Source organism: Anabrus simplex, chromosome 3 (genome assembly GCF_040414725.1).
Source record: "Anabrus simplex isolate iqAnaSimp1 chromosome 3, ASM4041472v1, whole genome shotgun sequence".
Classification (NCBI taxonomy): domain Eukaryota; kingdom Metazoa; phylum Arthropoda; class Insecta; order Orthoptera; family Tettigoniidae; genus Anabrus; species Anabrus simplex.
The window spans coordinates 224085759-224113341 of record NC_090267.1 but is presented as its reverse complement, the minus strand read 5'-3'; the positions used below and the strand labels follow the sequence as shown (position 1 = coordinate 224113341).

Below are 27583 nucleotides of genomic sequence, written 5' to 3'. Positions count from 1 at the left end.
AAAACACAAAAAGCTTTCTGTTTACTAGTCGTCATCTTTGCTACTACCGCTGTCTAGTGGATTGCGGCGAAACCATTGCACGTACATGCACACTGGTGCCAACAAACAAAACTGTTTGAGTTGCTCTTTCATTTGACATATAATGTATAACTGTAAGTTTAACGTATTCAATATTATAAGGCATTAAAACTCCGATATTCATTTGTAAACACCCTGTACATGTGGAGACAGTCAGATTGCAGCAATCAATTTTTTGGTAAAACAGTTCCTCATAGAATATATGTTAATGAACTATGTTCGAGTTTGCCTTGATAGTATCTAGAGTTTAGTGACTAATATCTTGTGTGGACACAGTAAGTTAAATTATATTAGTATATGTGTTACATAATTTTGATCTTATATTTTGATTGTTGTATCCATAAATAAGCATAGAATTGAGAATTGTAGACTGATGGATGAGATTTCTTGAAAAAACAATATGTTTGAAAGGATTTTGGTGGATCTAGAAAGATCTTGAACCAAGACGGACCTAAAAGAAGAAACTATATTGCGTATTAGTGTGACGGAAGCAGAACAAAGAGAATTCTTCTTGTAAATAGAAACTCACCTCGAGGACCAAGTTGACGAAAGTAAAGTGAAAGAGGACAGGCAGCAGACCATATTTTGTAGTATTGAATAAGTGGAACCACTTGCCCATATTTCTTAATGATGGTATGCAAGCGGACCTACCATTACAATAAAAATTCTTTAACCCAGTCTTCATATGAGAAAAGACGTTTTGTGGCTTTCCCGTCGCATTTCTAGGGTAACGTTAAGAGGTATGCAATTTAATACCATCCTGCACATGTGTACACTACCTGACCTAGAATTATGTATACAATATTCATCAGCTAGTTAGAACTAAATCAAACTACTCAAAAGGACAAAAAAAGAAAGTCAGGAATGAAATAAACAAGAAGGTAGCAAGCATTGAGGTCCCTACTACCAATGTAATAAAGAAGTGTATTCAGTGGTATGGGCACATTATGAGAATGAAGAGCAAGATACCTGCCAGACAATACTTGGACCTTACTATCCAAGGAAAGAGACCAAGGGGAAGGCCAAGGAAATTCTGGATAGAGACAGTGAAATCAGATGTGGAGGAGAGAGGTCTCAAATGGGAAGATGTCCTGGAACAGAAGATGTATGCAGACAGGAAGAGATGGCAAGCGCTTGTACACCACACCCAGGAAAGTGGAATTGGAAAATGATGAAGATGATTATGACGATGACGACAATGATATATGCTACAGATTTATGATATTATGGTTGAGTTTCTCACTACTACAAACAACTATCTTGGCTACAACTAGACAAAAGGAATGAACTACATTCAGCTACTCTTGTGTACCATCCTGCCTATTCATTCAATTTAGCATCATGCAACTTTTACCTCCTCCCAAGGATGAAAAACGTCTGAAGGGACATCATTTATCAAATGAAGAGTCACCGAGCTCGATAGCTGCAGTCGCTTAAGTGCGGCAAGTAATCAGTTATTGGGAGATAGTGGGTTCGAACCCCACTGTCGGCAGCCCTGAAGATGGTTTTCCATTTTCACACCAGGCAAATGCTGGGGCTGTACCTTAATTAAGGCCACGGCCACTTCTTTCCTACTCCTAGCCCTTTCCTATCCCATCATCGCCACAAGACCTATCTGTGTCGCGACGTAAAACAAGTTGTAAAGAAAAGAAAAAAAAAAAAGAAGTGTCATCACACGAGATGTTATAGAAGGTTGCAAAAGATGGCTTCTGTAGTGCTTCTAGAAGCTTTACCAATGCTGGCTAAAGTGTATAATTTCTCCAAGAAGATTATTTTGAAAGGGAGTGTACAAAGATGTTTTAAAGTACTCATTTTAAGGAGCTACACACCAAGTTTTTGAACTTTTGGATCATGCCTTGTACATGTATGTATATATATACATACCAGGGTCACTTACTAAGTCATGGCAACATTTGTATTCTACTGAATCTCAAGAACTTGCTGGAATTTTAAGAGACGTAGGTGAGACAGTGTAATGCCTGGTAAATCTCTATGCCAATATATGTTTATGATATATGTTTATGAACACTGACAGAAGCATTGACATTCAGCATATTTGCAACCTTTGTTGGATATGTTAGTCTACTGCAACAATGTTTGTAAATAGAAAGAGCAGTGTTCCATACCAGAAATACAAGGGAAAGTCATGCTGAAGCCATGGAACTGTTAGGAGATCTTGCTCTCCCATTTAGAATGATCACAAGGAGGGTAGCAGCATTTTGAAAAGGAAAAGTAATGTACCAATGTACCTTATTAGGATGCCCTGGGATTGTTTGAACCGATGTTCCTCATGTCATGATTGCCCGGTGCTTCAAGCATGAGAGAGAGAGAGAGAGAGAGAGAGAGAGAGAGAGAGAGAGAGAGAGAGAGGGTGGGGTGGGGGGGAGGGAGGTAACTGTGCACAAGACTTCAGGCAAAGATCTATATTGTGACAGTTTCGATAATGTCTGATGGAGTGCTTTGGACAGACAGTGTTACATCTTTACGTTAGGTGGCTTTGCGCATATGTTAACCTCGTTGGGCAAGTTGTCATATTTTGTTTTATTTTCTCAAGGTCTGCCGCGAGATTCTAGACTTGTATCGGCGGCATCAATAAGTAAGATCCAGTTTGGAAAAAGAAAATGAAAAGTTGCGGTCAAAGTTTTGAGAGTATTGAAAGCCATATATTAACACCGTCTATGTCAAGTCCAGCAAGCGAATTGTGTGATAAATAAATACTGCAATTATGAGGCAATAAGGAGGTCATTCTGCAAATAATAAATTATAGTGCATTTTGTTATCATCAATACTTGTATTAAAATGGCACTCATCATATGAATTTAGCACAATATTAAATCAGGACATGAGCTCTACTACGACTTCTGGGGGGAAGCGTGTGCATATGTGTGTGTGTGTGTGCGTGCGTGCGTGTGTGTGTGTGTGTGCATGAAAGATATTTTACGTGATGTTAAATAGGAATTTAGTGACATCCGGGGTGGATCATGAATGTGTTTAGATATTTCAATGGGCCTGATATTAAGGAGGCCATGATTGGTAAATTGTTAGTATAGGCATCTTTGCGATATAAATGTGTTACATTTTTTTATAGATGTATCGGAGAGACATTCAATATGAGATTTACGCTTTGATAATTGGGAAATAGTCACATACTCTAGAATAGATGATTGTGGAGATATTTAGAGATCCTCAAATGATATTAAAATGTTCTTAAACTACGTGTGAGTGTATTTGATCGTATATTCGATTCTTTTTTTTTTTTTGCTAGGGGCTTTACGTCGCGCCGACACAGATAGGTCTTATGGCGACGATGGGATAGGAAAGGCCTAGGAGTTGGAAGGAAGCGGCCGTGGCCTTAATTAAGGTACAGCCCCAGCATTTGCCTGGTGTGAAAATGGGAAACCACGGAAAACCATTTTCAGGGCTGCCGATAGTGGGATTCAAACCTACTATCTCCCGGATGCAAGCTCACAGCCGCGCGCCTCTACGCGCACGGCCAACTCGCCCGGTATATTCGATTCTTTAATGTCCAGTATAATTTTCTTTCAAGAGTTATCCAAACCCGTCATTACTTCGTTACTTATTCATGACAGTTCGGAATGTTCTTTGAGATTGTTCTCCAACCTTCGATCACTTTCTTACTGAGATAATACATCCAAGTTAGAAGAGGCTGACGTTCTTCCTTAAATCAGCTGATGTGGAATTGTGTTAGTTGGGCGTTTGATTCGCATGTTGATATGACTGTGTAAATATTGTAGATTAATGTAGATATTCTGTAGAATTAGAACTTTGGTTTTGGGAGACTGATGGATTTTTGATTTCAGCGATTGTTCCAGTCATTTCGTATGTGTTATTTAAGAGATAGTCAATGTCGTTTCACATTTCAGCATTGCAGATTATTTGCTGTTTTGTTATGAGAGCTGAGGTTTTTCTTTAATTTATGATAGATCATTTGAATTAATATTTCACAACTTGACTTTATATTTTTCGATTTAATTGGACTAGAAGTGATGATAGTCATAAAGAGATACTTATTTATTTTGCATTGATTCAGTTCTAGAATGAATTATCACACCAATTATGTTCATTAATTTAACAATTAGTCAATTAATATCTCAGCAAAGTAAATTTTGATACGGTATGATTTTCTTACCAATTTTTATTTTTTTGTATTTTCCAGATCTGATCGAAGAAACCCAGATCTTTCACAATTAAATTAAATCAAATTGCTAACGTAAATTGTAAGAGGCAAATGTATTGATTGATTTGTTAGGGTAAATAGGGCAAAATTTAAGTGCCACCCCATCTTGATTTATATTTTCTTTTTTACTTCAAGAGCAAGAGTTAATTTTTACATTAGTGATCATTTTCCATAATTACAGATAGCAAGGATGACAAACATATTTTATTTAATAAATCATGTCATTATTTAAACTTATTCAGTTTTTTCTCTCTTATGCCACATCACACGTATTTTTTTTTTAATATGACAATACTTACTGAGCACCCCTGAGGTGTCTCAATTCTCTACGACTGATGTTCTAACAGGTGCAATATCTAATATGCATAAAGTTACTACAAAAGTGTGTGTTATATTCACTGACAAAAATATCAAGGGGCGAGGACAGAGATTTAAGTTGGCTGGAATAGTGTTTTCATGTAAAAAGTAGCAGTGTTTCACAGCAGAAACAGAAGAGAATGCTAGAAATAGCTGAATTACTTCACAATGCCATTAACCTGCACAATAATGCTATAGCCTATACAAGAAATGCTCTCGAGGGCTATTTATGATGCTCAGGGTCAGAAGTACTCTAGCATTTAGAGTACCCACACTAGGTCTTACACCTTACGATTATGACTTGATCCTCAAACTGAAAGCTTCACAGCATGGCCAATGCTTCTGTATTCTGAAAGACAATGCCAATGCAGTGAGGCACAAAACTAAAATTATGGAAGTAATATGCATCACAAAATGTGATAGCCATGGCTTAGCGAAGAACCCTCATATGTATGATAAATGGATAGATATATTTTGGTTAATGAAGTTTATATGTTTGGTTCTGGTCAGAGAACACTGGGTTACAATGTTTCGATGCCCATGCATGTTTCTGCCAAGAGCAAATTTGACACATCAAATGAACATTTTGTGCATTATGTTTCACTGGTGTTACTGATTTTTCAGTCATGCAGGTATTTAAAGGGCTCTAAAAACAAACTAAAAGAGAGGATGTTCATCTTGCAAATATTTCAGGTTTCGGATGGCTGTTTTTACTGATAGTCTTTATTCTACATAACATTTTCCTTTGTATAAGTGTGAGTATATACTCTCCAGCCACTGATAAGGCATATTAGATGCACAGTATTATTGACTGAGCACATTAAAAATAAAACTATGAAAATACTACTAAACCTTCTTTTGGCTGGATGTTCATATTTACGACTCTTCGCCTTGTCTCATAGTTCCTCCGGTTAAGACCGACTATCTCCAGCTGAAATAAAAAAGATAATTTACTAAACTAGATTGGATGATAATTACTTTTCTTCATGGTTTTCACAAGGATTTTAACATTTAATTATATCACTGTTCAGTTGCACTGGTCAATGTGTAATATGCTACATAGGAACAGATGAACTAGTTATAGAGAGCTGTATATCTTTATTTTGGAACAATAATATAGAAAAATATACCTTCTAAATTGCCTGAATATAAACAAATGCTTTCCTAAATGAAGTATGAAACTGAACGGATATAAATGATGTCGTATGACCAAACTACCAGATACAAGAGGCATATGAACTTTGAACTTACCAGAATTGCCAACCGTCAGCTAGCTTAAAGATTTACATGACTCCGAATCTAACAATTATAAGACATGGAATTACAGTTTTACATGGATTTGACTCACTAAATTTAATTGAAGATATCTTAACTAAGGTGCAAACTACAGTCATAGTAGTGAGAAACTAGACACATTGGCAATCATCTATCTTACTCTTTAGGCTATGGATTGATTAAAATATGAAATTTCTTATCAAAAATGTGTCCAGTTTCTATATTTTCATGTACTTTTGGAAATACAAACATCTATTTGCTTCCCACTATACCCTTTTTCCCCATGATCTTTGGTTCTGATCTACATAGGAAATTCATTCTTGAAGAAATACCTACTTTTATTGTTAGAGGCAAATGATCTTCATCATGTCCTTCAGTGTTTGTGCTGCCTAGTGGTATACCACAGGCATTAGAAGACACTTGTGTACTGAATGAACTCAGACACAAACAATACACCTCAAACCTTAGGTCATTTACAGAATCTTACAAGATACGGTCATCAGCACATGCACATATATTATGATTGTAAATTTTAAATTCTAACCTACAGCATCTGGAGGCTGCCAAAAAGACAAAGAGTAGCATACACATTTTGGTTAGGCATGAATCCATTCTTTATAGAAACTGAATAATCAATGAAAGAAAGAAAAAAAAAAAAAGAAAGAAACAAGAGATAATTTTTTGAGGTCCATTATGGTAGGTTATATGATGAACCCTTGTGAAGAATTTGGATTGTAGGAAATAATGCATATTCAATAATAATAATAATAATAATAATAATAATAATAATAATAATAATAATAATAATAATAATAATAATAATAATAATAATAATAATAATAATAATAAATTTATTCAATTAGTTTTTAAGTCCATGTTACATCCAATGATTCTACGCATTTGTATACACACTTCTTGCACACCATTTACGGTACCAGGACCGCCTCCATCTGGTCCATCATTGTTTGCAAGTCCTCCGTCCACAGCTCGTTATCCAAGTTGCCTCGTCTGAAGTCGATTAGCATACTCTCACATTTTCTTTTTAGTACAATGGTCTGTAGGTAGGCCTGTAGCTGTTTGCTCACTTCCAATTTGTCCATGTGCTTGTTGAACAAGTTGGTAACTAGCCCGTCCCACGTTATTACCACAGGGACCATCGTCACCTTGGCCCCATTGTACATAAGTGAGAGTTCGTTGGCTAGCATCTCGTACTTTCTTCCTTTAGTGGTTTCAGTCTGTTTTAAGATATTTTTGTTTGTGATTCCAACTTCAATTAATAGGATTTCATTCTTTACAAGGTCACGTATCATCAGATCCGGTTTATTGTGTTCAATGCGAAGCTCAGTCTGTATGATGACGTCTGACTTTATTCTAATCCGCTGATTGGATATGACATTTTCAACTTTATAGTTCTTTATTTTCTTAGAATTATTCAGCCCATACTTTTTGGTGAACATGAAATGCAAGCATCTGACAACATCACTGTGGCGTTTCTTGTAGTCCAAATTAAGCATTCGTCCACATTGTGTTGCCAGGTGATCTAGTGTCTTATTGCCCTGGTTGCAGTGTGGGCACCTCTGGAATATACTCCCATGACTAAAGAAGATGTTTCTGTCTTGTATCTTACAGAACATTCCTTCTTCCTGTGGAGATATATTCCCCCTCATTAGCCATAACGATGACTGTTTTACGTCAACAAATTTCTCCTGTTGTTCACGGAACAATGTGGAATGCATTGACTTAGCCATGATTCGATCCATTCGCATCTGTTTTTGTTTCTGCTTAACTACTTTTACTGTGACATCGTTTCCTTCCTCAATTAGGTACTTCCGTTTCAAATGTTCTTCAATCAGTCCAAGATGGGTTGCATTTCTTCTTTCACTTTCTGCGATAAACTTCGTTCTTGTGTTTGTTGCCAAATATTTACATAGTTCTAGTAAAATAAATTCGGCCTTCTCAGAAATATTTTGTAGTCCTCTTCCTAACTCATGTCTTTTCAGGTACAGTCGTTCCATATTACCTGCTGTTCTGACGATATTATGCTCTCTCAAGATTCCTCTCACCTTCAGATCAATGTTGTTAAATTCTTCAAACAGGTTTCTCGCGTTCAACTTTGTTTGGCATACATTTGTTACCCGTGATTCGATCTTGTTTGCTATGATAACTTTATTCTCGGGTTTAATTACATTTCTCGAGTCTTCTAATATTCCTAGGTATTTGTATCCTTTCACGTCATTTACCTTCTCTCGAAAGATATGGTTCGAATTGATATTGTTCGCTGACTTTTGCTGAATGATTGTAAAACCCATGTTGTTGAGACATTGATTCGTCCACTGGCTCAGCTCGTTCAGTGTCTGCACATCTTTGGCGAACAATTTAATGTCATCAATGAAAATGAGGTGGTTGCACTCAATTCTTCCATGTTCATCTGCTTGGATCTTCTCGCAGTTCTTATTTAAAATTCTGCTTAACGATTCCATAGTAATTACGAACAACTTGGGTGATAGAGCATCTCCTTGTAATATTCCTCTATTTATTTTCACGTCACTGACCACTTTATTTCCACATATTAATGTTGTTCTCTGTTTGTCAAGTGTTCTATTGACAAATTTAATGATGTTTTCTGGCATATGTATCTTCCGTAGGCATTCAATTAGGTATTCATGTGACAACAAATCATATGCTTTCTGAATGTCCACCCAAGCAGTACACAATTTATTATTGTACTTTTCGTTTATGGTTTTGCTTATAAGTGCTTGTTCCTTAGCGCCTTGACATCGGTTGCGTGTTCCCATTTGATTACTTGAGATAATATTTTTCACGTCACAGAGATCATTGACTCTTACCGCGAACACTTTACTGATTAATTTGAATAAATTTGAAAGGCATGTAATTGGCCTCAGGAGCTGCGGTATGTTTGCATTCGGGACTTTTGGAATCAAATATGTTATCCCAGCATAAAGCTCTTCATTGATCAAGTCTGGGTTTTGGATTATTTCGTGGATTAGTTGTTCTAACCTATCATGTAGTGCATACATCCTCTTAATAAAGTAATTATATACAAAATCAGGTCCTGTTGCTTTCCAGTTCGCAAGGTACTTTATACACCTGGATATGACCTCTTTTATCTTATCTCTATCCATGTCTACCTCCACTTCCGCTGGACTTAGTTCTTGCATCAGTTGTTCATAATCTTGTCTTTCATCATACTGCCAAATTGTAGTCCAAAAGCGTTTGGTTTCTTCAAGATTAATATCTTCACTTACTGTAAATCTGTTGCCTTCAAGGTCACGATAGAAGGTCTTTCTATTAAACTCAAACTTTCGGTTTGTGTTCCTAGATGTTATACGATTTTCAGCTATCACTATCTTCTTCTTGTAAATAGCTATTTTCTCAAGAATCATATCACGCATCTTCTGAATATCACTACTCTTGTTTGAATGAATTTGATTTTCTCTACACATTCTAATCAACTCTTTACTTGCTCTTTCATTTGGGCGGTGGGCATCAATTATTTCCAATTTTCTATTCAATTTGTTGATCTTGGCTTCGATAGAGCTTTTCCAGCCAGATACCTTCTTTTCTTTAGCTGTCACCATCTCGTACGTCTGTTGGCATGAATACAACACATCATTAATTTCGGCGATCGTGGTTATTTGCTGTTCTACTCGTTCCGATTTTATGATTACATTCATCATTTCGAGTATTTCTTGATTTATTTCCTGCCTAAATATTTTCTTAGTTCTTGCTTTTGCCTCTTTCTTCTTAGAGTATTCATCAATATTTGTCAATAACATTCGTTTCACTTTGAGGAACAAGTCTGTGTTCTTCACCATAGATGGCATTTGTATTGCATTATTTTCTTTGAGGTTATCCATTTCACATGCATTAATATTCCGACTCTTGTGCCTGAATCGATTGTATAAATTCCTGACATCAATTTGACGAGCTCCTTGGTCAAAGCGTTGTTGAAACTCTTTGGTTATTTTCGGCCACCATCCTCGGGGCATCCTGCTAAACTGTGCATCAATCATCTGCTGCAATCTTTTGATCCATTTTACTTTATAATACCAATATAATGGTCCGTTATTGGACATTATAAATTTTCCATCAAATGATGTGAATCAATATCTACATCATTTGATGGCCAGGCAGGCATCAATTTTTGAAAATGAGACATAGCTCTCATAGTGCATTGGCACTGCTGGTGGCTTCAAGTAGCCTATGCAGTGGCCTCCATGGTATGCACTAGCCTTGTGTCTTGGGTGGTGTGCTACGTCCCAACTGACGAGCCTAACTTAGCACACGAGGGTGAAACGCAGGCAACCAAGAATGAGTTAGTTGGAAAATTTATAATGTCCAATAACGGACCATTATATTGGTATTATAAATTTCCTCATTCGGGACAAATATTTTAGGTTCCCTATGTGAATCAATATCTACACCATTTTACTTTGTCGCATTCTTTAATCTCATTGACTAATGTTACAAATATAAGCTCTTTGTTTTGTGCTTCTGCCGTCTCGACCATGTTTGGGTCATCTTCCCCCTCTCCCTCACCTTGTTGTACAGCTGTAGATAGGATAACTAGGTTGGTATCTCGTGAGATATCGTTTGATTCTTTCAGTTTATTCGATGATTCGATGCTCGGAGTAACCATTTGATTTTGATCACGCGTGATTGTGTTAGCAGATGTTTCCATTTATCACCAGAACATTACGTGAACGACCCACATTAGCACTAGGTGTATAACTGCGCTCTAGTGTTGTTTCCTCACAAGTCAATAATAATAATAATAATAATAATAATAATAATAATAATAATAATAATAATAATAATAATAATAATAATAATAATAATAATAATGTTATTTGCTTTACATCCCACTAAATACTTTTGTGGTTTTCGGAGACGCCGATATGCCGGAATTTTGTCTCGCAGTTCTTTTACAAGCCAGCAAATCTACCAACACAAGGCTGACGTATTTGAGCACCTTCAAATACCACCGGACTGAGCCCGGAGTGTACCTGCCATGTTGGGGTCAGAAGGCGAGTGCCTCAACCATCTGAGCCACTCAGACCGGCTAATCTCTATTCTAAAACTAAGAAACAATGTTAGGTTTTGGTCCACCCAATCAATACACATCACTTTACAAGTGAAAAACTATTTAATTAAAAGACACATTAAATACGGATCTATACGATGAAGTTCGTAAATTGTACTAATCTCTATTCCCCGATTGCTTTGTTATTGTACCTTTTATAAATTTTAGACCACAATCATTTGAGAACTGACTCCGCTTTAATCATATAAACACCCCCCTCCCCCAACCCCAGAAAAAGTATATCGGTTACACCTCTTTTTTTTTTTATGTGTTCATGTGTGTGTACATTCAGTCCTCAGCCTGAAGGCTGGTTGGATCCTCAACAGCTCCACCATCAGCTGTCATAGATGGCCTAGGCAATACTGAAGAGGCGCACTAGCCCATTGAACAGTACGGACGTACATTTATGTCATCTGTTGACCTGGCCCAGTGTAGTACGGATGTACATGTACTTTTTTAACTTTGTACCACAGCAGTACTGACGTAAAGTGACGTTCAGTTTTGAAATTAACTCCAAATGTGCTGGCATCTATTGGCCACATGGTGGAACTTTGTTCTCTATTTATTTTTGCTTTGAACAAGTGCTAGTCTCCTTTTTCTAAGCTTCTACTACTATCTGTCAAGCACCTAAAGTACATCTTAGGACAATCTGTACAGGCAAATTGCGCGCGACAAAAAGGAATTTGGATATAGTTATTCTTATGTTTTCTTGGCTTCTTTCCTTTAGATAATGAGTGGCCTTGCAACAGAGTTGGTATATTTTTATTCTGAGTTGTTTCCTAGCAATGATAGTCGTTTACTTTCTTCACAAGTAGCCCATGAAAATGGCATCTACTAGTCATGGAAGGAGTCTTAACATAAAGGAGATATCAAATATATTGACGAATGCAGAGTCTGAGGACGAGCTTGGAAGTGAAAGTGTATTCATGGAAATGATGTACAAGATAATATAGTTTTATCCACATTTTAAATTCCATCAAAAAAACTCACTATGGGCAGGTCAGTAGCAACTGAAAACCTCACTGCTCAAAGAGCTAGGGAAATGAGGAGTGAGGTAGTTTCCCATTGCTTTCCTCACTGAGCTATAAGTTGCTACTATATATCAGTCTGCCAAGTCCACTGAAATGCATGCACCAACCGACACTATGAGAAACATTTTCACACTGGTCATAGTAGGGGCTGGTTGCATAAGGAATAGCATCACTAGCATTGCTCATACCTCAGTCACTTTCATATTGTTAAACCCAGGGATAAGACTGAGACAGGTCAATGAAAGCAACAAAATTGCTCTAGCCCATACCAGAAGACATAGTGCATTGTAAACACTAGGTCTCGCAGGCAAAGGCACCGCAAGAAAAATACACTGTCATCTCTCTTTTTTTGACTGTCAACTTCACTGTGCCACTACATCACTCCCCCTCCAGCGACAAGGTCACAAACTAAATTTAAAAATAATTGAGAACTAAAATAATATTAATAATTTTAAAAAAAAGTAATGGTTACAAATTACATAAGAACAGCATGCTCAAGAAACTGTTTTGGAAAATGGACTGTTCTACCAACTCATGCTTTCACTGCGCTTTTTGGAACAATTTCTTTTTTACTGAGAAGTGTTGTCCTGGCTGTCCATATTGGTGTTGATGATGAGTGGTTTCCTTGTTGAGGTGGAATATTTTCAAGGTAATCCGGGTCAACCTGGTCCTAGTCCACTAACAAATATACTGGTTTTAATCTGTCCACAGAAATATTACAGTTTTTTGACTTGATGGACACAGAGAATAATTTACCAGTATGATCAATCGTAGGGAATGGGCCTTCATAAGCAGGTTCCAAGGACTTCTTCACTCCATCCACTCATACAAACACATGTAAACAAGATTTCAAGTCTCTGTGCACAAATACATTTTTCTTGGTTTTTACTTGTATAGGATGGTTTTTCATGGTGTGGGTTATTGTAGTCATGTTCTAGTTCGTGAACCATGGGCAATGTCTGAGTGGCCTACTAAGTGGTTCTGAGAGTCAGGATACCAGTTGCTATGGAATGGGAGTGGGCATTTTGGGCATATTCTAAGTCATGGCCCTCTTTGTGCTCAGGAGGCTAGGAATATACAATCCACTGGTGGTCCCTAATCCATTAGAGGAGTGATCCTTACTTGGACTATGTGTAAGCATCCTTCTTCACAGAATTTTCAGAACATTTTAAGCAAGCCACGGATCTATGTGAGTAATAGAGTTGCTGAGTCAGCAAAGAGGATGCATCCGTATGTGCTAGGAGTAAATGATATTCGAAGGGAAGATAACGAGGAAGAGACAAGGAATTATTATAAAGTGTACTTGATGGGTGTTAATAAGGGAAGGGCAGAGTGTGGGGTAGGGCTATTAATCAGGAATACTATTGCATGCAACATAGTTTCTGTCCGATGTGCTAGGAGTAAATGATATTCGAAGGGAAGATAACGAGGAAGAGACAAGAAATTATTATAAAGTGTACTTGATGGGAAGGGCAGAGTGTGGAGTAGGGCTATTAATCAGGAATACTATTGCATGCAACATAGTTTCTGTTAGGCACGTAAATGAACGAATGATGTGGGCACATTTGGCAGTTGGAGGAATTAGGACAAGAATTGTTTCACAAGGAACCCTCATGAGTGCGAGATTGCAGGTGTGGTGTCTAGTATGGGGTATTTGAAAGTGCTGTAATAACAGTTGAGACAGGAAACCATATTAGCTGTTAATGACGCCCTATGTGCATAAGAGGGCACAGCAAATGAGTGCCCGAGCGGTGCAGAGATCAAACTTCTAAGGAGTGTATGTGTTACACTTCACAAAATGGACTTCATCGACGTTCACAAAATGTTCAAAACAAACCTTTAATTTGCACTATGAGCACCAAATGAAAAATGATGCACCACAGTGACCACAAAAGTTAACGCTAGGAAGATCAAAGGCGAACACCTAGGGAGTTATAAATCGTTTAGGGCAATCAGTTAGGTGTCCACTCTTACAGAATGCATAGATAATCATGTTGATATAACGTGGTGACGAGAACTGATGGAAAGTGATGGTATGGAACCGAATGCAAACCAGTCTGTTGTGCAGTTTATTGTGAAACTGCCTATCCCTTATGGCGTAGCTGCAAATGATGCAATAGTATGTTTTGTAGGCACGAAAAAAGAAAAAAAAGAAAAAACAGACATCCAGAGGTTGAATTTGTCCCATGATTGCAGGTGGTATGAACTGTAATGTCATTTCACATCTTCCAGGAGGGATGGTTATCTCTAACACAATATGATTTTTACAGTCAGACCAGGAGTCAAGCAACAGCTCTGAGCCAAAAGCAGTGTTCATACCATATCTGTAATTCTGCTAAGCCCATTTTCTCACTCTTGCTTGCTGTGACGTAAACATAAACTAATGCCCTTGCTAGGTCCATGACATGTGATAGAATCATTGCAGGCAGACAACCTCCAACTTCTCGCAACACAATGAATAACTTCCCAGCTAATTTGCCATCCGGACTAACAATAGACATAATTGTTTACATATGAGTTACGGCATTCACGTTTGTTGCCCGTGTGTAACTCTCTTGGTACCTCTAACTGCCAAAACAAACCTTTAATTTGCACTATGAGCACCAAATGAAAAATGATGCACCACAGTGACCACAGTGGTCCGTTATTGGACATTATAAATTCATATGAATTTCCTTGTCAAATATCGATTGGTCGGTGATGAAAACAATTTCCGTATTAAACGATGGGATAAGGTTGTTTACCTCATCTACAAATGCTCAAGCTGATTCTGCAGATTGCTGTGCATCATCCAGGAATGAGTTAGTTGGAAAATTTATAATGTTCAATAACAGACCATTTATATTTATATTGGTATTATAAATTTACTCATTCAGGACAAATATTTCAGATTTCCTATGGGAATCAACATCCATATCATGTGATGGCCAAGCAGGCATCAATTTTTGATAATGAGACAAAATCTCTCATAGTGCATTGGCACTGCCAGTGGCTCCAAGCAGCCTACGCAGTGGCCTCCACGTTATGCACTGGCCATGCGTCTTGGTAGGTGTGCTAGGTACTAACTGATGAGCCCAACCTAGCACACGGGGATGAAACACTGGCAACCAGGAATGAGTTAGCTGGAAAATTTATAATGTCCAATAACGGACCATTTATATTGGTATTATAAATTTACTCATTTGGGACAAATATTTCAGATTCCCTATGGAAATCAACATCTATATCATCTGATGGCCAAACAGGCATCAATTTTTGGTAATGAGACAAAGTCTCTCGTAGCGCATTGACACTGCCGGTGGCTCCAAGTAGCCTAAGCAGTGGCCTCCACGGTATGCACTGGTCATGCGTATTGGTAGGTGTGCTAGGTACCAAATGATGAGCCCAACCTAGCACACGGGGGTGAAACGCTGGCAACCAGGAATGAGTTAGCCGGAAATTTTATAATGTCCAATAATGGAACATTTATATAGGTATTATAAATGTACTCATTTGGGACAAATATTTCAGATTCCCTATGGGAATCAACATCTATATCAACAGTTCTTATTCTCACAGCTAGATGGGGCTTCATTCATTCCCTTCCTGACCCGGTCGAATGGCTGGAAACAGGCTGTGGATTTTCATTTTATTTCAGTTGGATATAAAGAAGTCAATCAACAATATGTAAAGGTAGTTGGATATAAACATAATGCCCTAAAGAGGAGGCAACTAATACTGGCAAAATACGGAGATTTACTTATGATGAAAAAATGAAATGAAATGGCGTATAGCTTTTAGTGCCAGGAGTGTTCGAGGACATGTTCAGCTCGCCAGGTGCAGGTCTTTTGATTTGACGCCCGTAGGCGACCTCTGCGTCGTGATAAGGGGGTGAAATGATGATGAAGACAACACATACACCCAGCCCCCATGCCCAGGAAATTAACCAATGATACTTGAAATTCCTGACCCTGCCGGGAATCGAACCCGGGACACCTGTGACCAAAGGCCAGCACGCTAACCATTTAGCCATGGAACCGATAATGATAATAAAGACATTTATAAAAAGATGCAAAAGCTGAAAGCTAGAAAGCTGATGGACGCGTGAGAATGTGGCGCATGCCTCATGAAGCTATGGATCCTGCGTGTCAACAAGGTTGTGTCCAGGGGGGGAGGTGGCTCAGTTCTGGCCTGGGTGGCGTTCTCATTGTCGCAATTAGGCCCCATTTTCCCACTGTCTGGTTGCAGGGAGTGCTGACAGGTGCACATAATGTGGACATTCTTTCAGACCATCTGCATCCCTTTCTGGCCCTAGAGTTCCCTGAGGGAGATGCCATGTTTCAACAGGAAAATACGCCATATCACCGCTCTGTAGTGGCACACAGGTGGTTGGAGGAAAACTCCAGTGAAGTTGCGACCATGGATTGGCCCTCCAAATCCTCTGATCTTAATCCAATCGAGCATTTATATGATGCTGTCGATGCTGGTGTACACTCCACGAACCCTTCACCAACTACACAAGACCAACTGTGGGTAGCAGTGTAAGACTCATAGGTCCAGATCCCTCCAGAACGATTCCAACACCTTGTAGAGTCAATGCCTCGCCGTATTGCTGCCGTTTTGAGGGCTCACGGAGGAGCAACTTGTTATTAACATCACATTCAGTGTCTTTCCATGACTTCCCGTATATTATATGACTAAAGAACTGGAATCACAAATAAGGCTAATTGCGGATGATGTTATACTGTAGAGAGTAGTAAATGAGTTGCAGGATTGTGAGCGACTGCAGAGGGACTTAAACAGATGGATATTAGACAATGGTCTAAGGAGTTTGGACAGCCAAAGTAGGGGACTGCCTGTAGGGGTGAAGTACAGTGGGGACTTCGAGGGCCCTGGGACCGCTACGGTAGCTGTGAAGGCCCTTCAGGAACTCTGAAAAGTGGTGGCAAAAGGGGCTCTGGTTAAGACGCAGCAGGTCGTTATGCTACTTAGGATCCAGAACGGGTAAAAAAAAAAAAAAAAAAAAAAAAAGTAAATAAAGAAATGCAATGTAAATATTAATGTTATACCAGTTTTATAGTATCATTTGAAGCAATTCCACATACTGTATATCAGTTGACTATATTTGTAAGTAGTACAGGAGATATTATAATTAGAATTTTGTAAACAATATAAATTTATTAAGGATGAGCTGTGTGTTTAATAGAAAACATTGTTAGCGTAAATTGTATAATATTGTATTATAGGAAAAATTTTCTTCTCTTGTTAATTTAATATTTAGTGTTTGACAATAATGTATTTTAGTGTACCATTTGCCACCGAGGTAGACACCTCATTTGCAAATAAAGAGATTTTGATTTGATTTGATTTGATTTGATTTTTGGTATGAATGTAAATGGGATAAAAAGTCAAGTTGTAAGTTTCACCAAGATGAAAAGTCCTCTCAGTTTTAATTATTGTTTTGATGGGATGATAGTACCTCATGGGGATCACTGTAAGTGCCTAAGTGTTAATATAAGGAATGATCTTCATTGGGGTAATCATATTAACAAGGTTGTTAAGCACTTTTGTTCATACGTGATGTGTATGATTTTCTTAGTTGTTCATTATTAAAAAAGTATTTTAAAAGGACTTTTTCAAGTTGATGGTACATCTTACATAATTAAAAAACTGTTCCCTTCAGCTGGTCTTCTTTTACGAAGTGAGTATTGTCATTTGATTTAATTTCACTAGACGGAAAGCTTCATAGGCTGCCACTAGACCCCTCCAAGGACACAGTAGGTTGACTAAATAACAAGACTTTGAGGAAGCTTTTTCATAACATCAATAAAACTGCAATCAACTTCAGAGGATCCCTTAACAAACAAAAATTCAAGAGACCCATTTTCACCAAATTAAATCAAACGACAATACTAATTTTGGAAAAGGAGAGCTGCTGAAGTGAGCAGTTCTTTTAATTAAGATGTACCACTGACATGAAAAGTCCTTTTCAAATAATGTATTGTATTGTATTGTACTGCATTGTATACAGTATTGTAAAGGTTGAATTATAAATGTAAATTTTCACAAGTTGGGAAATGTTCAATAAATTTCCAATTGCTTTGAAAATGTTTAAGAGAAACCTAGGTAAACATCTGATAGGGAATCTGCCACCTGGGTGACAGCCCTAAATGCAGATCATTGATGACTGATTGAACACACTAATAAAGAGGCAGAACGACAAAATACAATGTCAACATGACACCGTTTAGGCTATCATGACCTGTTGTCCAGTGAATTATGCAGACCAGTATATACAGCACAGCCACGAGTAGGATAGAGTTAGCACTATTATTACTATTATTATGTTCGATGACAAGGGTACACAGGCAGAATGAAGAATGGAAGACAAATTTGCTCCTTTTCGCAAAGTATTTCAACTTATGAACAGTAAATTTCCAGAGTTTTACACTACTACCCCGAACAGTCATTGAGGAAATGCTTTCACTTTTCCATGGTAGATGTCCATTCAAGGTGTTTATGAAGGAAAAGCCTGGAAAATATGGAATGCTTATTTGTCTTTTGTCTGTTAGTGAGAAGTGATCTGTTCTGACCACGGACTGTATGCTGGAAAATTGAGAGGTACAACTACTTTGTTAGGTAGGCCTACAGATCATGACATGAAGATAAAGTTGGAATTCAAGAGGACAAATTGAGGCAAATATTCATTTACAGGAAGCAGAGTTAGGGATTGGAATAATTTACCAAGGGAGATGTTCAATAAATTTCCAAATTCTTTGCAATTATTTAAGAAAAGATTATGTAAACAACAGATAGGGAATCTGCCATCTGGGCAACTGTCCTAATTGTGGATCAGTGGTGACTGACTGACTGACTGACTGACTGACTGACTGACTGACTGACTGACTGACTGACTGACTGACTGACTGATGACTTGTCACTCCTATTAGAAATTCAGGGCAGAATGTAACCACTGATCATTACTACACATCCATAGATGTAGCAGAGCAATTATACAGCGATTTTAATCTTAACCTAGTAGAAATGCTGCAAAGTAATCAAAAACATATCCCAAAAGAACTGAAATCTACGAAAGACAGAAATTTACATTCAAGTCTTTTCACATTTACTGAGTTGAGTTCAAGAAAACTACTAGTTATGCTGGTACAAGGTGAAGCAGAAACCTAAAAAGATTCTAATTATGCTGTCTGCACAGCATTCTGATTGTTATGTTTCCAACACAGGGAAGAAGAAGAAGAAGTCTCATATCAATCTGTTCTACAATTCCACCAAACAGGGTGTTGATACGATAGACCAGATAGGGTGCAACTACTCAAGAGAGGCACAAGATGATGACCCATGTCTGTTTTTTTTACTCTAATTGATATTGGGTGCATAAATGCATTCACACTGTACATACTGTCTTTCCTTGAATGGAATGAAAGTAAATCAAACTGCTGGAATATGTTCTTTGAAGGAGATAGGACTGGAACTCATTAAACCTCAGATTGTAGAACATGCCAAAGATATCACTGGGCTACAGAAACCCATTACTGTAGCAATGGAAAGTATTGTAGGACACAAAATTTCAGAAAATCCTACACATCAGGCTAAAGCAAAGAAGGAAAAAGGCAGGTGTTACATATGCTGTGAAGACACCCATTCAAAGAGTGAAAAAATGAACTGCCAAATACGACAATTGTTTGCTGCAACTGTGACAAATATCTCTGTGTAAAACATAGTCAAAAAAGTTATATGTGCTTCAGATGTGAAAATGATTCAGATTTGTGACTAAAAAAATGAGACACAAGCATCATATTTACTGCATTTTTTGTCAGACAACTTCTCACTGTACTGTGTATTATTGTGTAGGTTTCACCCTTGAATACTCGTGTATTAGACACACACCCCCCCCCACTTTTCCCCACTTTTACGTCAAAAAAAAGTAAGGGGGGTCCAATCTCACATTTTGTGCAGTGAACACATGATTTCTAGGCTATAAATTGAACATGTAAACATTCTACACTATTCTTTAACAAACTTATGTTTTTGTTGGAAGGCAGTGTTTCTTAATTTAAAAATACACTGACTGACAGAGCAAATGCAACACCAAGAAGGAGTGGTTCGAAAGGGATGAAAGTTGGGGAAAAAACAGAGACGGCACGGACGAATAATTGATGTTTATTTCAAACCGATATGCAGGTTACACAATGCGCACGGCATCGACTCAGTAGGATGTAGGACCACTGCGAGCAGCGATGCACGCAGAAACACGTCGAGGTACAGAGTCAATAAGAGTGCGGATGGTGTCCTGAGGGATGGTTCTCCATTCTCTGTCAACCATTTGCCACAGTTGGTCGTCCGTACGAGGCTGGGGCAGAGTTTGCAGAATTTGCAAACGGCGTCCAATGAGATCCCACACGTGTTCGATTGGTGAGAGATCCGGAGAGTACGCTGGCCACGGAAGCATCTGTACACCTCGTAGAGCCTGTTGGGAGATGCGAGCAGTGTGTGGGCGGGCATTATCCTGCTGAAACAGAGCATTGGGCAGCCCCTGAAGGTACAGGAGTGCCACCGGCCGCAGCACATGCTGCACGTAGCGGTGGGCATTTAACGTGCCTTGAATACGCACTAGAGGTGACGTGGAATCATACGCAATAGCGCCCCAAACCATGATGCCGCGTTGTCTAGCGGTAGGGCGCTCCACAGTTACTGCCGGATTTGACCTTTCTCCACGCCGACGCCACACTCGTCTGCGGTGACTATCACTGACAGAACAGAAGCGTGACTCATCGGAGAACACGACGTTCCGCCATTCCCTCATCCAAGTCGCTCTAGCCCGGCACCATGCCAGGCGTGCACGTCTATGCTGTGGAGTCAATGGTAGTCTTCTGAGCGGACGCCGGGAGTGCAGGCCTCCTTCAACCAATCGACGGGAAATTGTTCTGGTCGATATTGGAACAGCCAGGGTGTCTTGCACATGCTGAAGAATGGCGGTTGACGTGGCGTGCGGGGCTGCCACCGCTTGGCGGCGGATGCGCCGATCCTCGCGTGCTGACGTCACTCAGGCTGCGCCTGGACCCCTCGCACGTGCCACATGTCCCTGCGCCAACCATCTTCGCCACAGGCGCTGCACCGTGGACACATCCCTATGGGTATCGGCTGCGATTTGACGAAGCGACCAACCTGCCCTTCTCAGCCCGATCACCATACCCCTCGTAAAGTCGTCTGTCTGCTGGAAATGCCTCCGTTGACGGCGGCCTGGCATTCTTAGCTATACATGTGTCCTGTGGCACACGACAACACGTTCTACAATGACTGTCGGCTGAGAAATCACGGTACGAAGTGGGCCATTCGCCGACGCCGTGTCTCATTTATCGTTCGCTACGTGCGCAGCACAGCGGCGCATTTCACATCATGAGCATACCTCAGTGACGTCAGTCTACCCTGCAATTGGCATAAATTTCTCACCACTCCTTCTTGGTGTTGCATTTGCTCTGTCAGTCAGTGTAAAATAAATGGTGAACACAAGACTTTTAGGCCTACATATAATGTAAATATAGTCAGTTTTAGTTAATCTTATATCAAGTCATTCATTTCATCTCATTAACTCCTCTGATGAGGATGCCGTCAGGAAGGGCATCCAGTCATAAAAACTCTCTATGAAGATCCATCTCGCTTCATATTTGACCCCGTAGAGAAAAGGGATAAGGGTATCGTAGTATCATATTATGCAATATTAATCCAAAAGAATGGCCAGTCATTTGTGTCTGTCAGTTGAGCAGTAGGCCTACCACACAGTAAACCTAATCACTGATTTAATTTGAATTATTGTTGCCTTGTGCCGCCAACTTCCCTGCTACCAGCGTGTCGTCATTCCAAATGATGTCATCTTCACTGCCATCAAGAGCATTCAAGATCATGTCTTTTTAAAACTTTGAAAAATAGTTTGTTTCCAACTATAAAGTCCAAATAGTGAAAATCTATTCGCAAATGGTTTCTGAAGATGGTCTCTACGCTTTATTATTCCCAGTTGGTGTATGTGTAGCAGAAGCCACCCCTTACGAATAAGGCTGTGCTGTAGAAAGCGTGCCAACTCACCAGCTGATAACTAGCATATGTTTTGAGTTGTACTTTGAATAACTGCTGCTGTTGAAAGCCAGACCTTTATTTTTAAGTATGTTTCATGCTTGTTCTCTACATTTATCACATTAGGATTTACCTAAACATCTGTAATTAAGATAAGACAGCTGTAATTGAGATAAGAGAGACCACATTGTTTAGGTTAAGTATGCTATCAAGTGCCCGGATACTGCCAGAAGTTCTACGATGGTAGGAATAAAAATAATAGGAAACTTGCCGCATTGTGGATATCTAGAGGTGTGTCGGTAATGCATTTTATCATCATAATGTTTAATTTCATACATTCGTTGTCACTATTTTTTAAATTAACGCACAGTATGTTTTGTTTGGTGTCTCCAAAAATCGTAAATGTATTTAGCAGGGACGTAAAATTGATATTATTATTTGTTAGGTACATTGGTGAGTAAAACAATCCTTATGATAGGATTATTTTTATCATGATTTAAACCTACCTATATTGGTTCAAGTTACGAGATATTAAATGATCACTTTGTTAATGATCTCGCCTCTTATATTATAGCAACAACTGCAAATATTTCTTAACGAAAGTAAACTTGTCTTTTTATCCTGAGCAGCTCTTTTTGGGTACTCCCCCAATGGAGGAGAGTTGCATGTAACATTTTTACTGCATATCAACCTTCCTGCAATTGGCAGTATGGTACTGGGAATCAAACTCAGGCCCCCAAGAACGGCAGCTAATTGTGCTAATCATAACGCTTGCGGACATTCTTAACCCTCCAGAACACGCGTGGGGTAGATATAAGTACACGCACATGGTGGGAAGGACTGCAATTTACATTTTGCAGTATTATTATTGTAGCACTTCTTTTAATCTTATTAATGTTTCATTTTTTGTTTCTACATTTATTTTCTTGGAAGTAAAGTACATAGGCATTCATTTACATATAATTAATCACCAATGAAACACTAATGTCACAAAAGTTATCATATCTGTAGTTAAAGTCATATACAGTATATTCTTTTTCACTGAAGACAGCATTGATACAGGTGGTGTAATTCCATAAAACTCACAAAATTACATACTAAAAGTAGATATGTACAGTAAATCTTATACAAATATATCCTGGTGGTCTATTCAATTTCTTGTTACAAAATGCAAATATCCTGTATATTGTAACAAATACTCCCTATTTATACACTTTATAATCACTTCAAATCTGTTTCATAGCAATGACAGCTTCTTGGTTCATGCTAATTATAAATCATCACCATCTTCATCATCACCACCACCACCACCATCATCATCATCATCATCATCATTTTCTTCTCTTCCCAAACTGTATTCTTTACAAATGAAGACAGCATGTTCCTAGCAAATAAAGTGTGAACAAGTTACACAAGTAGTCTCGTTTTCCAGTTCTTGGTCATCATCATCATCATCATCATCATCATCATCATCATCATCATTCCCCAACTCCAGTTTCCTGGGTGTGGTGTACAAGCGCTCGCCATCTCCTTCTGTCTTCAACATCTTCTGATCGTCTGCCTCTGTGGATCCGTGGTAGAGTGTCGGCCTCCGGATTCCAAGATAGCGGGTTCAAACCCGGCAGAGGTAGTCGGATTTTTGAAGGGCGGAAAAAAGTCCATTCAACACTCCATGTCGTACGATGTCGGCATGTAAAAGATCTCTGGTGATACATTTGGTATTTACCCGACAAAATTAATTAAATCTCAGCCATAGCCGCCCAAGAGAGATCCGGTTTACTCTAGGTCCGCTAGATGGCGGACAGAGTAAACCGGAACGTCGAAATTGACGAGCAGACAGCCAGATGGCATCAAATCGAAATGTCTGCAAACGGTAGCTGAGGCCATACGATTATTATTATTATTATCTTCTGATCCAGTACATCCTCCCATTTGTATCCTCTCCCCTCCACATCTGATCTTACAGTCTCTATCCAACGTTTTCTTGGTCTTCCCTGTGGTCTTCTTCCTACAAGATTAAGGTCGAAATATTTTCTGGCAGGTCTTTCCCTGTTCATTCTCATTATGTGCCCATACCACTGAAGTCTGCGTTTCTTTATGACACTGATAATAGGAACCTCAATACCAGCTACTTTCCTATTCACTTCATTTCTGATCTTGTCCTTTCTGGTCGTTTGGTTCATGGTTCTAATGAATCTCATTTCAGTTGCTTGGATTCTACTGAAGTCTTTGTTTAGTAGGGTACATGTCTCTAAACCGTACGTGAGGATTGGTACAAAGTAAGTGTGGTACATGATTGTTTTAGCTTTCTGTGGTATTTTGCAGTCCCATAGGAGATTTCTGACTTGACTGTAGAAGTTTAATGCTTTCTGTGTCCTGCTGAGTATTTCCTGCCTAACAGTGTTGTCTTTCAATTTTGTGCTTCCGAGGTACATGAAGTGGGAGGCTGATTCGATTTTTTCTCCTTCCAGAAATATATTTGAGCCTGTTCTTTCCCTGTTGATGGTCATTTCCATTGTCTTTGTTTTGCTCATCTTCAGTCCAAAATTTTTGAATGTGTTGTTCCATTCATTTTCTTCTGAACTTCAGCTTCTGTCTCTCCCCATAAAGGCACATCATCAGCAAATACCAGGGCGTTTGGTTCACTGTCCATTTTCTTGATAGATTTGATGACCTTGTCCATTACTATTATGAACAGGAGTATTTGTTACAATATACAGGATATTTGCATTTTGTAACTGGTCCTGTCACAAAAGTTACATCTTCTAGGGTATTGGGGCCTTTCTTCATGTCACTTCTGAATCAGTTGCAGTCAAGGTAAGTACTGAAGTCTCTGCTTTATTCCCTGGGGGATACAGTCTGGATTGAGGCAATACTGTAAATATTTGTTGCACAGTTTAGTTAAAAGGGTTTTCAGAAATGTATCTCTACTCATATCACACTTTGCCATCGGCGACTTACGCGTGAAACAGAGTATGCACTTTTTAGCTTATCAACCATGTCCATTCCTCCCTTTGTGGTATTAGAAAAGCGTTTCTGCTTTACGAGCATTACCAGATTCTTCGTCAATCTCATCACTGTTATGCATAGCTGACAACACCAAAACCACCTTGTTCTTCCTGGGCACATATGATAGCACAGTTGTTATGTTTCCAAAACCAAACAAACTGCTTTGAGGTTGCCTGTCTTTGGCTTGTACAAAGAGGGGAGGAATTTCCCTTTTTTTCTTTTTGAGTTCCTACCATAGTTAACCTTTCGTTAGCCGGCATACTATGGGCTAACGGTACAGACATATACCAATTATCTACAGTTACGTTTCGACTGGATCCAGAAATTGGCTGAATAAGCCTTTCAACCACTTCCTTGCCACTATTGCTCACTTTATAGGGAACTTCTTGTTGTTTCCTGGCATATATTTCCTTATTCTGCGTGTAGAATGTTCTGGAGTGTTGGGGCGAATATTTTTAGTCCATATTTTGCAGGCTTATTAGCTATGTATTGTCGGAAGTGATATTTACCACAGAACACATCCAACATTTCATTGAACATTACATATTCACTCAAAGAATAGTTCGTTTTGCAACTGTACACAAAATTCTGGAATATTTCCCTGATAGCTGCGAGTCTTCTAACACTAATACAGTCAAACCGTAAGCTCGGAGTAAAGACTGAAATCTATTATGCCCATAGTGGTCTGGAAAAGCTCAACCCCACTCCCGTCTTGCGCCCATAAATCTCTCAAGTTCTAATGGGATGACTTCAGTACCCCAGCTAAATATAGTAAACCAATCACAGCTTTGACTTCAATGATATTTGTGCTTGAAGCATTATGTGGTCTGATGTAATTTCCCTGTTGTTTTTCTATCCAAATATTTGTATAATTTACAGTTTTATCCAACATATTGTCAGGAAAAAATTTCCATGCTTCTACAGGAGATGCAACATCTCGAGCCATACCTTTTGGGCCAGGGATGTGTGTAACGATGTTGTGTCTCCTCACTTGGCCTCAATAAGCGCTGCAGTGTATGTTCCACTTAGATTGCAACTCTCTTCCAGTATACTGAGGTGGGCAAGAAGGGAGTTCAAGTCTGCCACAGTTATTGTCAGTTCCATCTTCTTCTTCTTCTTCTTCTTCTTCTTCTTCTTCTTCTTCTTCTTCTTCTTCTTCTTCTTCTTCTTCTTCTTCTTCAGTATCAGCCAAAACTTCAATGTCTGTGTCATGTTCACTCTCTTCTATGTCAATTGTTGGCATTGTCTTCCTCCTCTTCTGAAGATAACATTTCACTCTCATCTTTGTTGTCTTTGTGAAAACGCCTCTTTCATGGTTCATTCTGTCTACATACTTTTTCAACACTATCGAGCAAATTTGTTTGATTTCATCGGAGCTGCCATTAAGGCTTGTACCCACTTCAATGTGGAATGTGTTCTTCTCTGACTGAATTACATTGGGGGTTCTTGTATGCAAGATTTTTTTCCATTTCCTTTGTCTCGAAAAGCCAGGGGTGTCTAATACACGAGTAAATATGGTACTTACCCATTAGATATTTGTTAGATATTGGCTTGGTCCAGCAAGGGTTAAGGTTTTAGTGGAAGGTGTGCAAAAGAGGTTTGCATCAGCCAGAACAGAGAGAAAATTACCCAATTATAGCAGCGGTTTGATTCCTACATTAAATTTTTCATGCTTAGGAAACAAGAAGGAAGAATCCATTTCCCTTCTGAAAAAGGAAGCATTTTCCACTTATGAAGTGGCCAGGTTTGTTGAGGCAACATGTTTTGAAGCAGTAATAGGAAAAAAAAAAAAAAAAAAGTGGCAACACAACATTCGCAGCCCAGCGCTCGTACTGAGCAGACCTGCCAGCACCAAGCTCCCGCATCTGGGAGTCTAACACCCTGAACGCTAGCCTACTGCTGCCTCCTGCGATAACCACGGTACTCCATACCAACCAAGCAACGAAGCCCAGCCACCAGAGAGCCCCTAGCTCACTGAGAACAGGCCACCTGCCACACAGCCTTGTTCAAACCAACAATCAGTAACTGCCAACCAAGAATAGGCAGAACCAAGCAAGCCTGCTACAAAATCTACGCAGGCACTTGAGCAATTTGTCAGAGCCCTCAGTGTTGTCACTGGTTCGGAACTCGTCCCGTTGCGACACGGTAAAACTACACTTGTTCCGACCGTGCCCACTGAGTGAGCACCTTACAGCACGTCGGTTCTCGCAAGAGTTTGACCATTCCAGTGTTTTACATAGCACCCAAGACTCCCCCGCCTCAAACCCCGCTCCCTGTCGGGACCACCCAGGTGGATTGAGTAACCTGGACACCGACACTCCTAAACATGTCCTCAGCCTTCAGTGATCCAAATTCCCCCTTCCACAAACCACTTGAAATCCATTCCAGAGCACGCTTTGCCAGTTACTACCCCTTTTCCATTGCCCTATGCTGTGACCGTTACCTTAATTCACACCAGCGTGC

At 39.1% G+C, this 27583-nt stretch overlaps 1 protein-coding gene across 3 annotated transcripts in view; it reads right to left on the bottom strand.

The window, feature by feature from the left end:
• The window catches only part of Scgalpha (sarcoglycan alpha), a 286058-nt gene that overhangs the window by 186584 nt on the left and 71891 nt on the right, over positions 1 to 27583 (bottom strand). For all 3 annotated transcript variants that reach the window (XM_067144290.2, XM_067144291.2, XM_067144292.2), the window contains exon 3: positions 5486 to 5564. In XM_067144290.2, coding sequence (XP_067000391.1) covers positions 5486 to 5564 — 79 coding nt within the window. The remainder of the gene's footprint in view (positions 1 to 5485; positions 5565 to 27583) is intronic.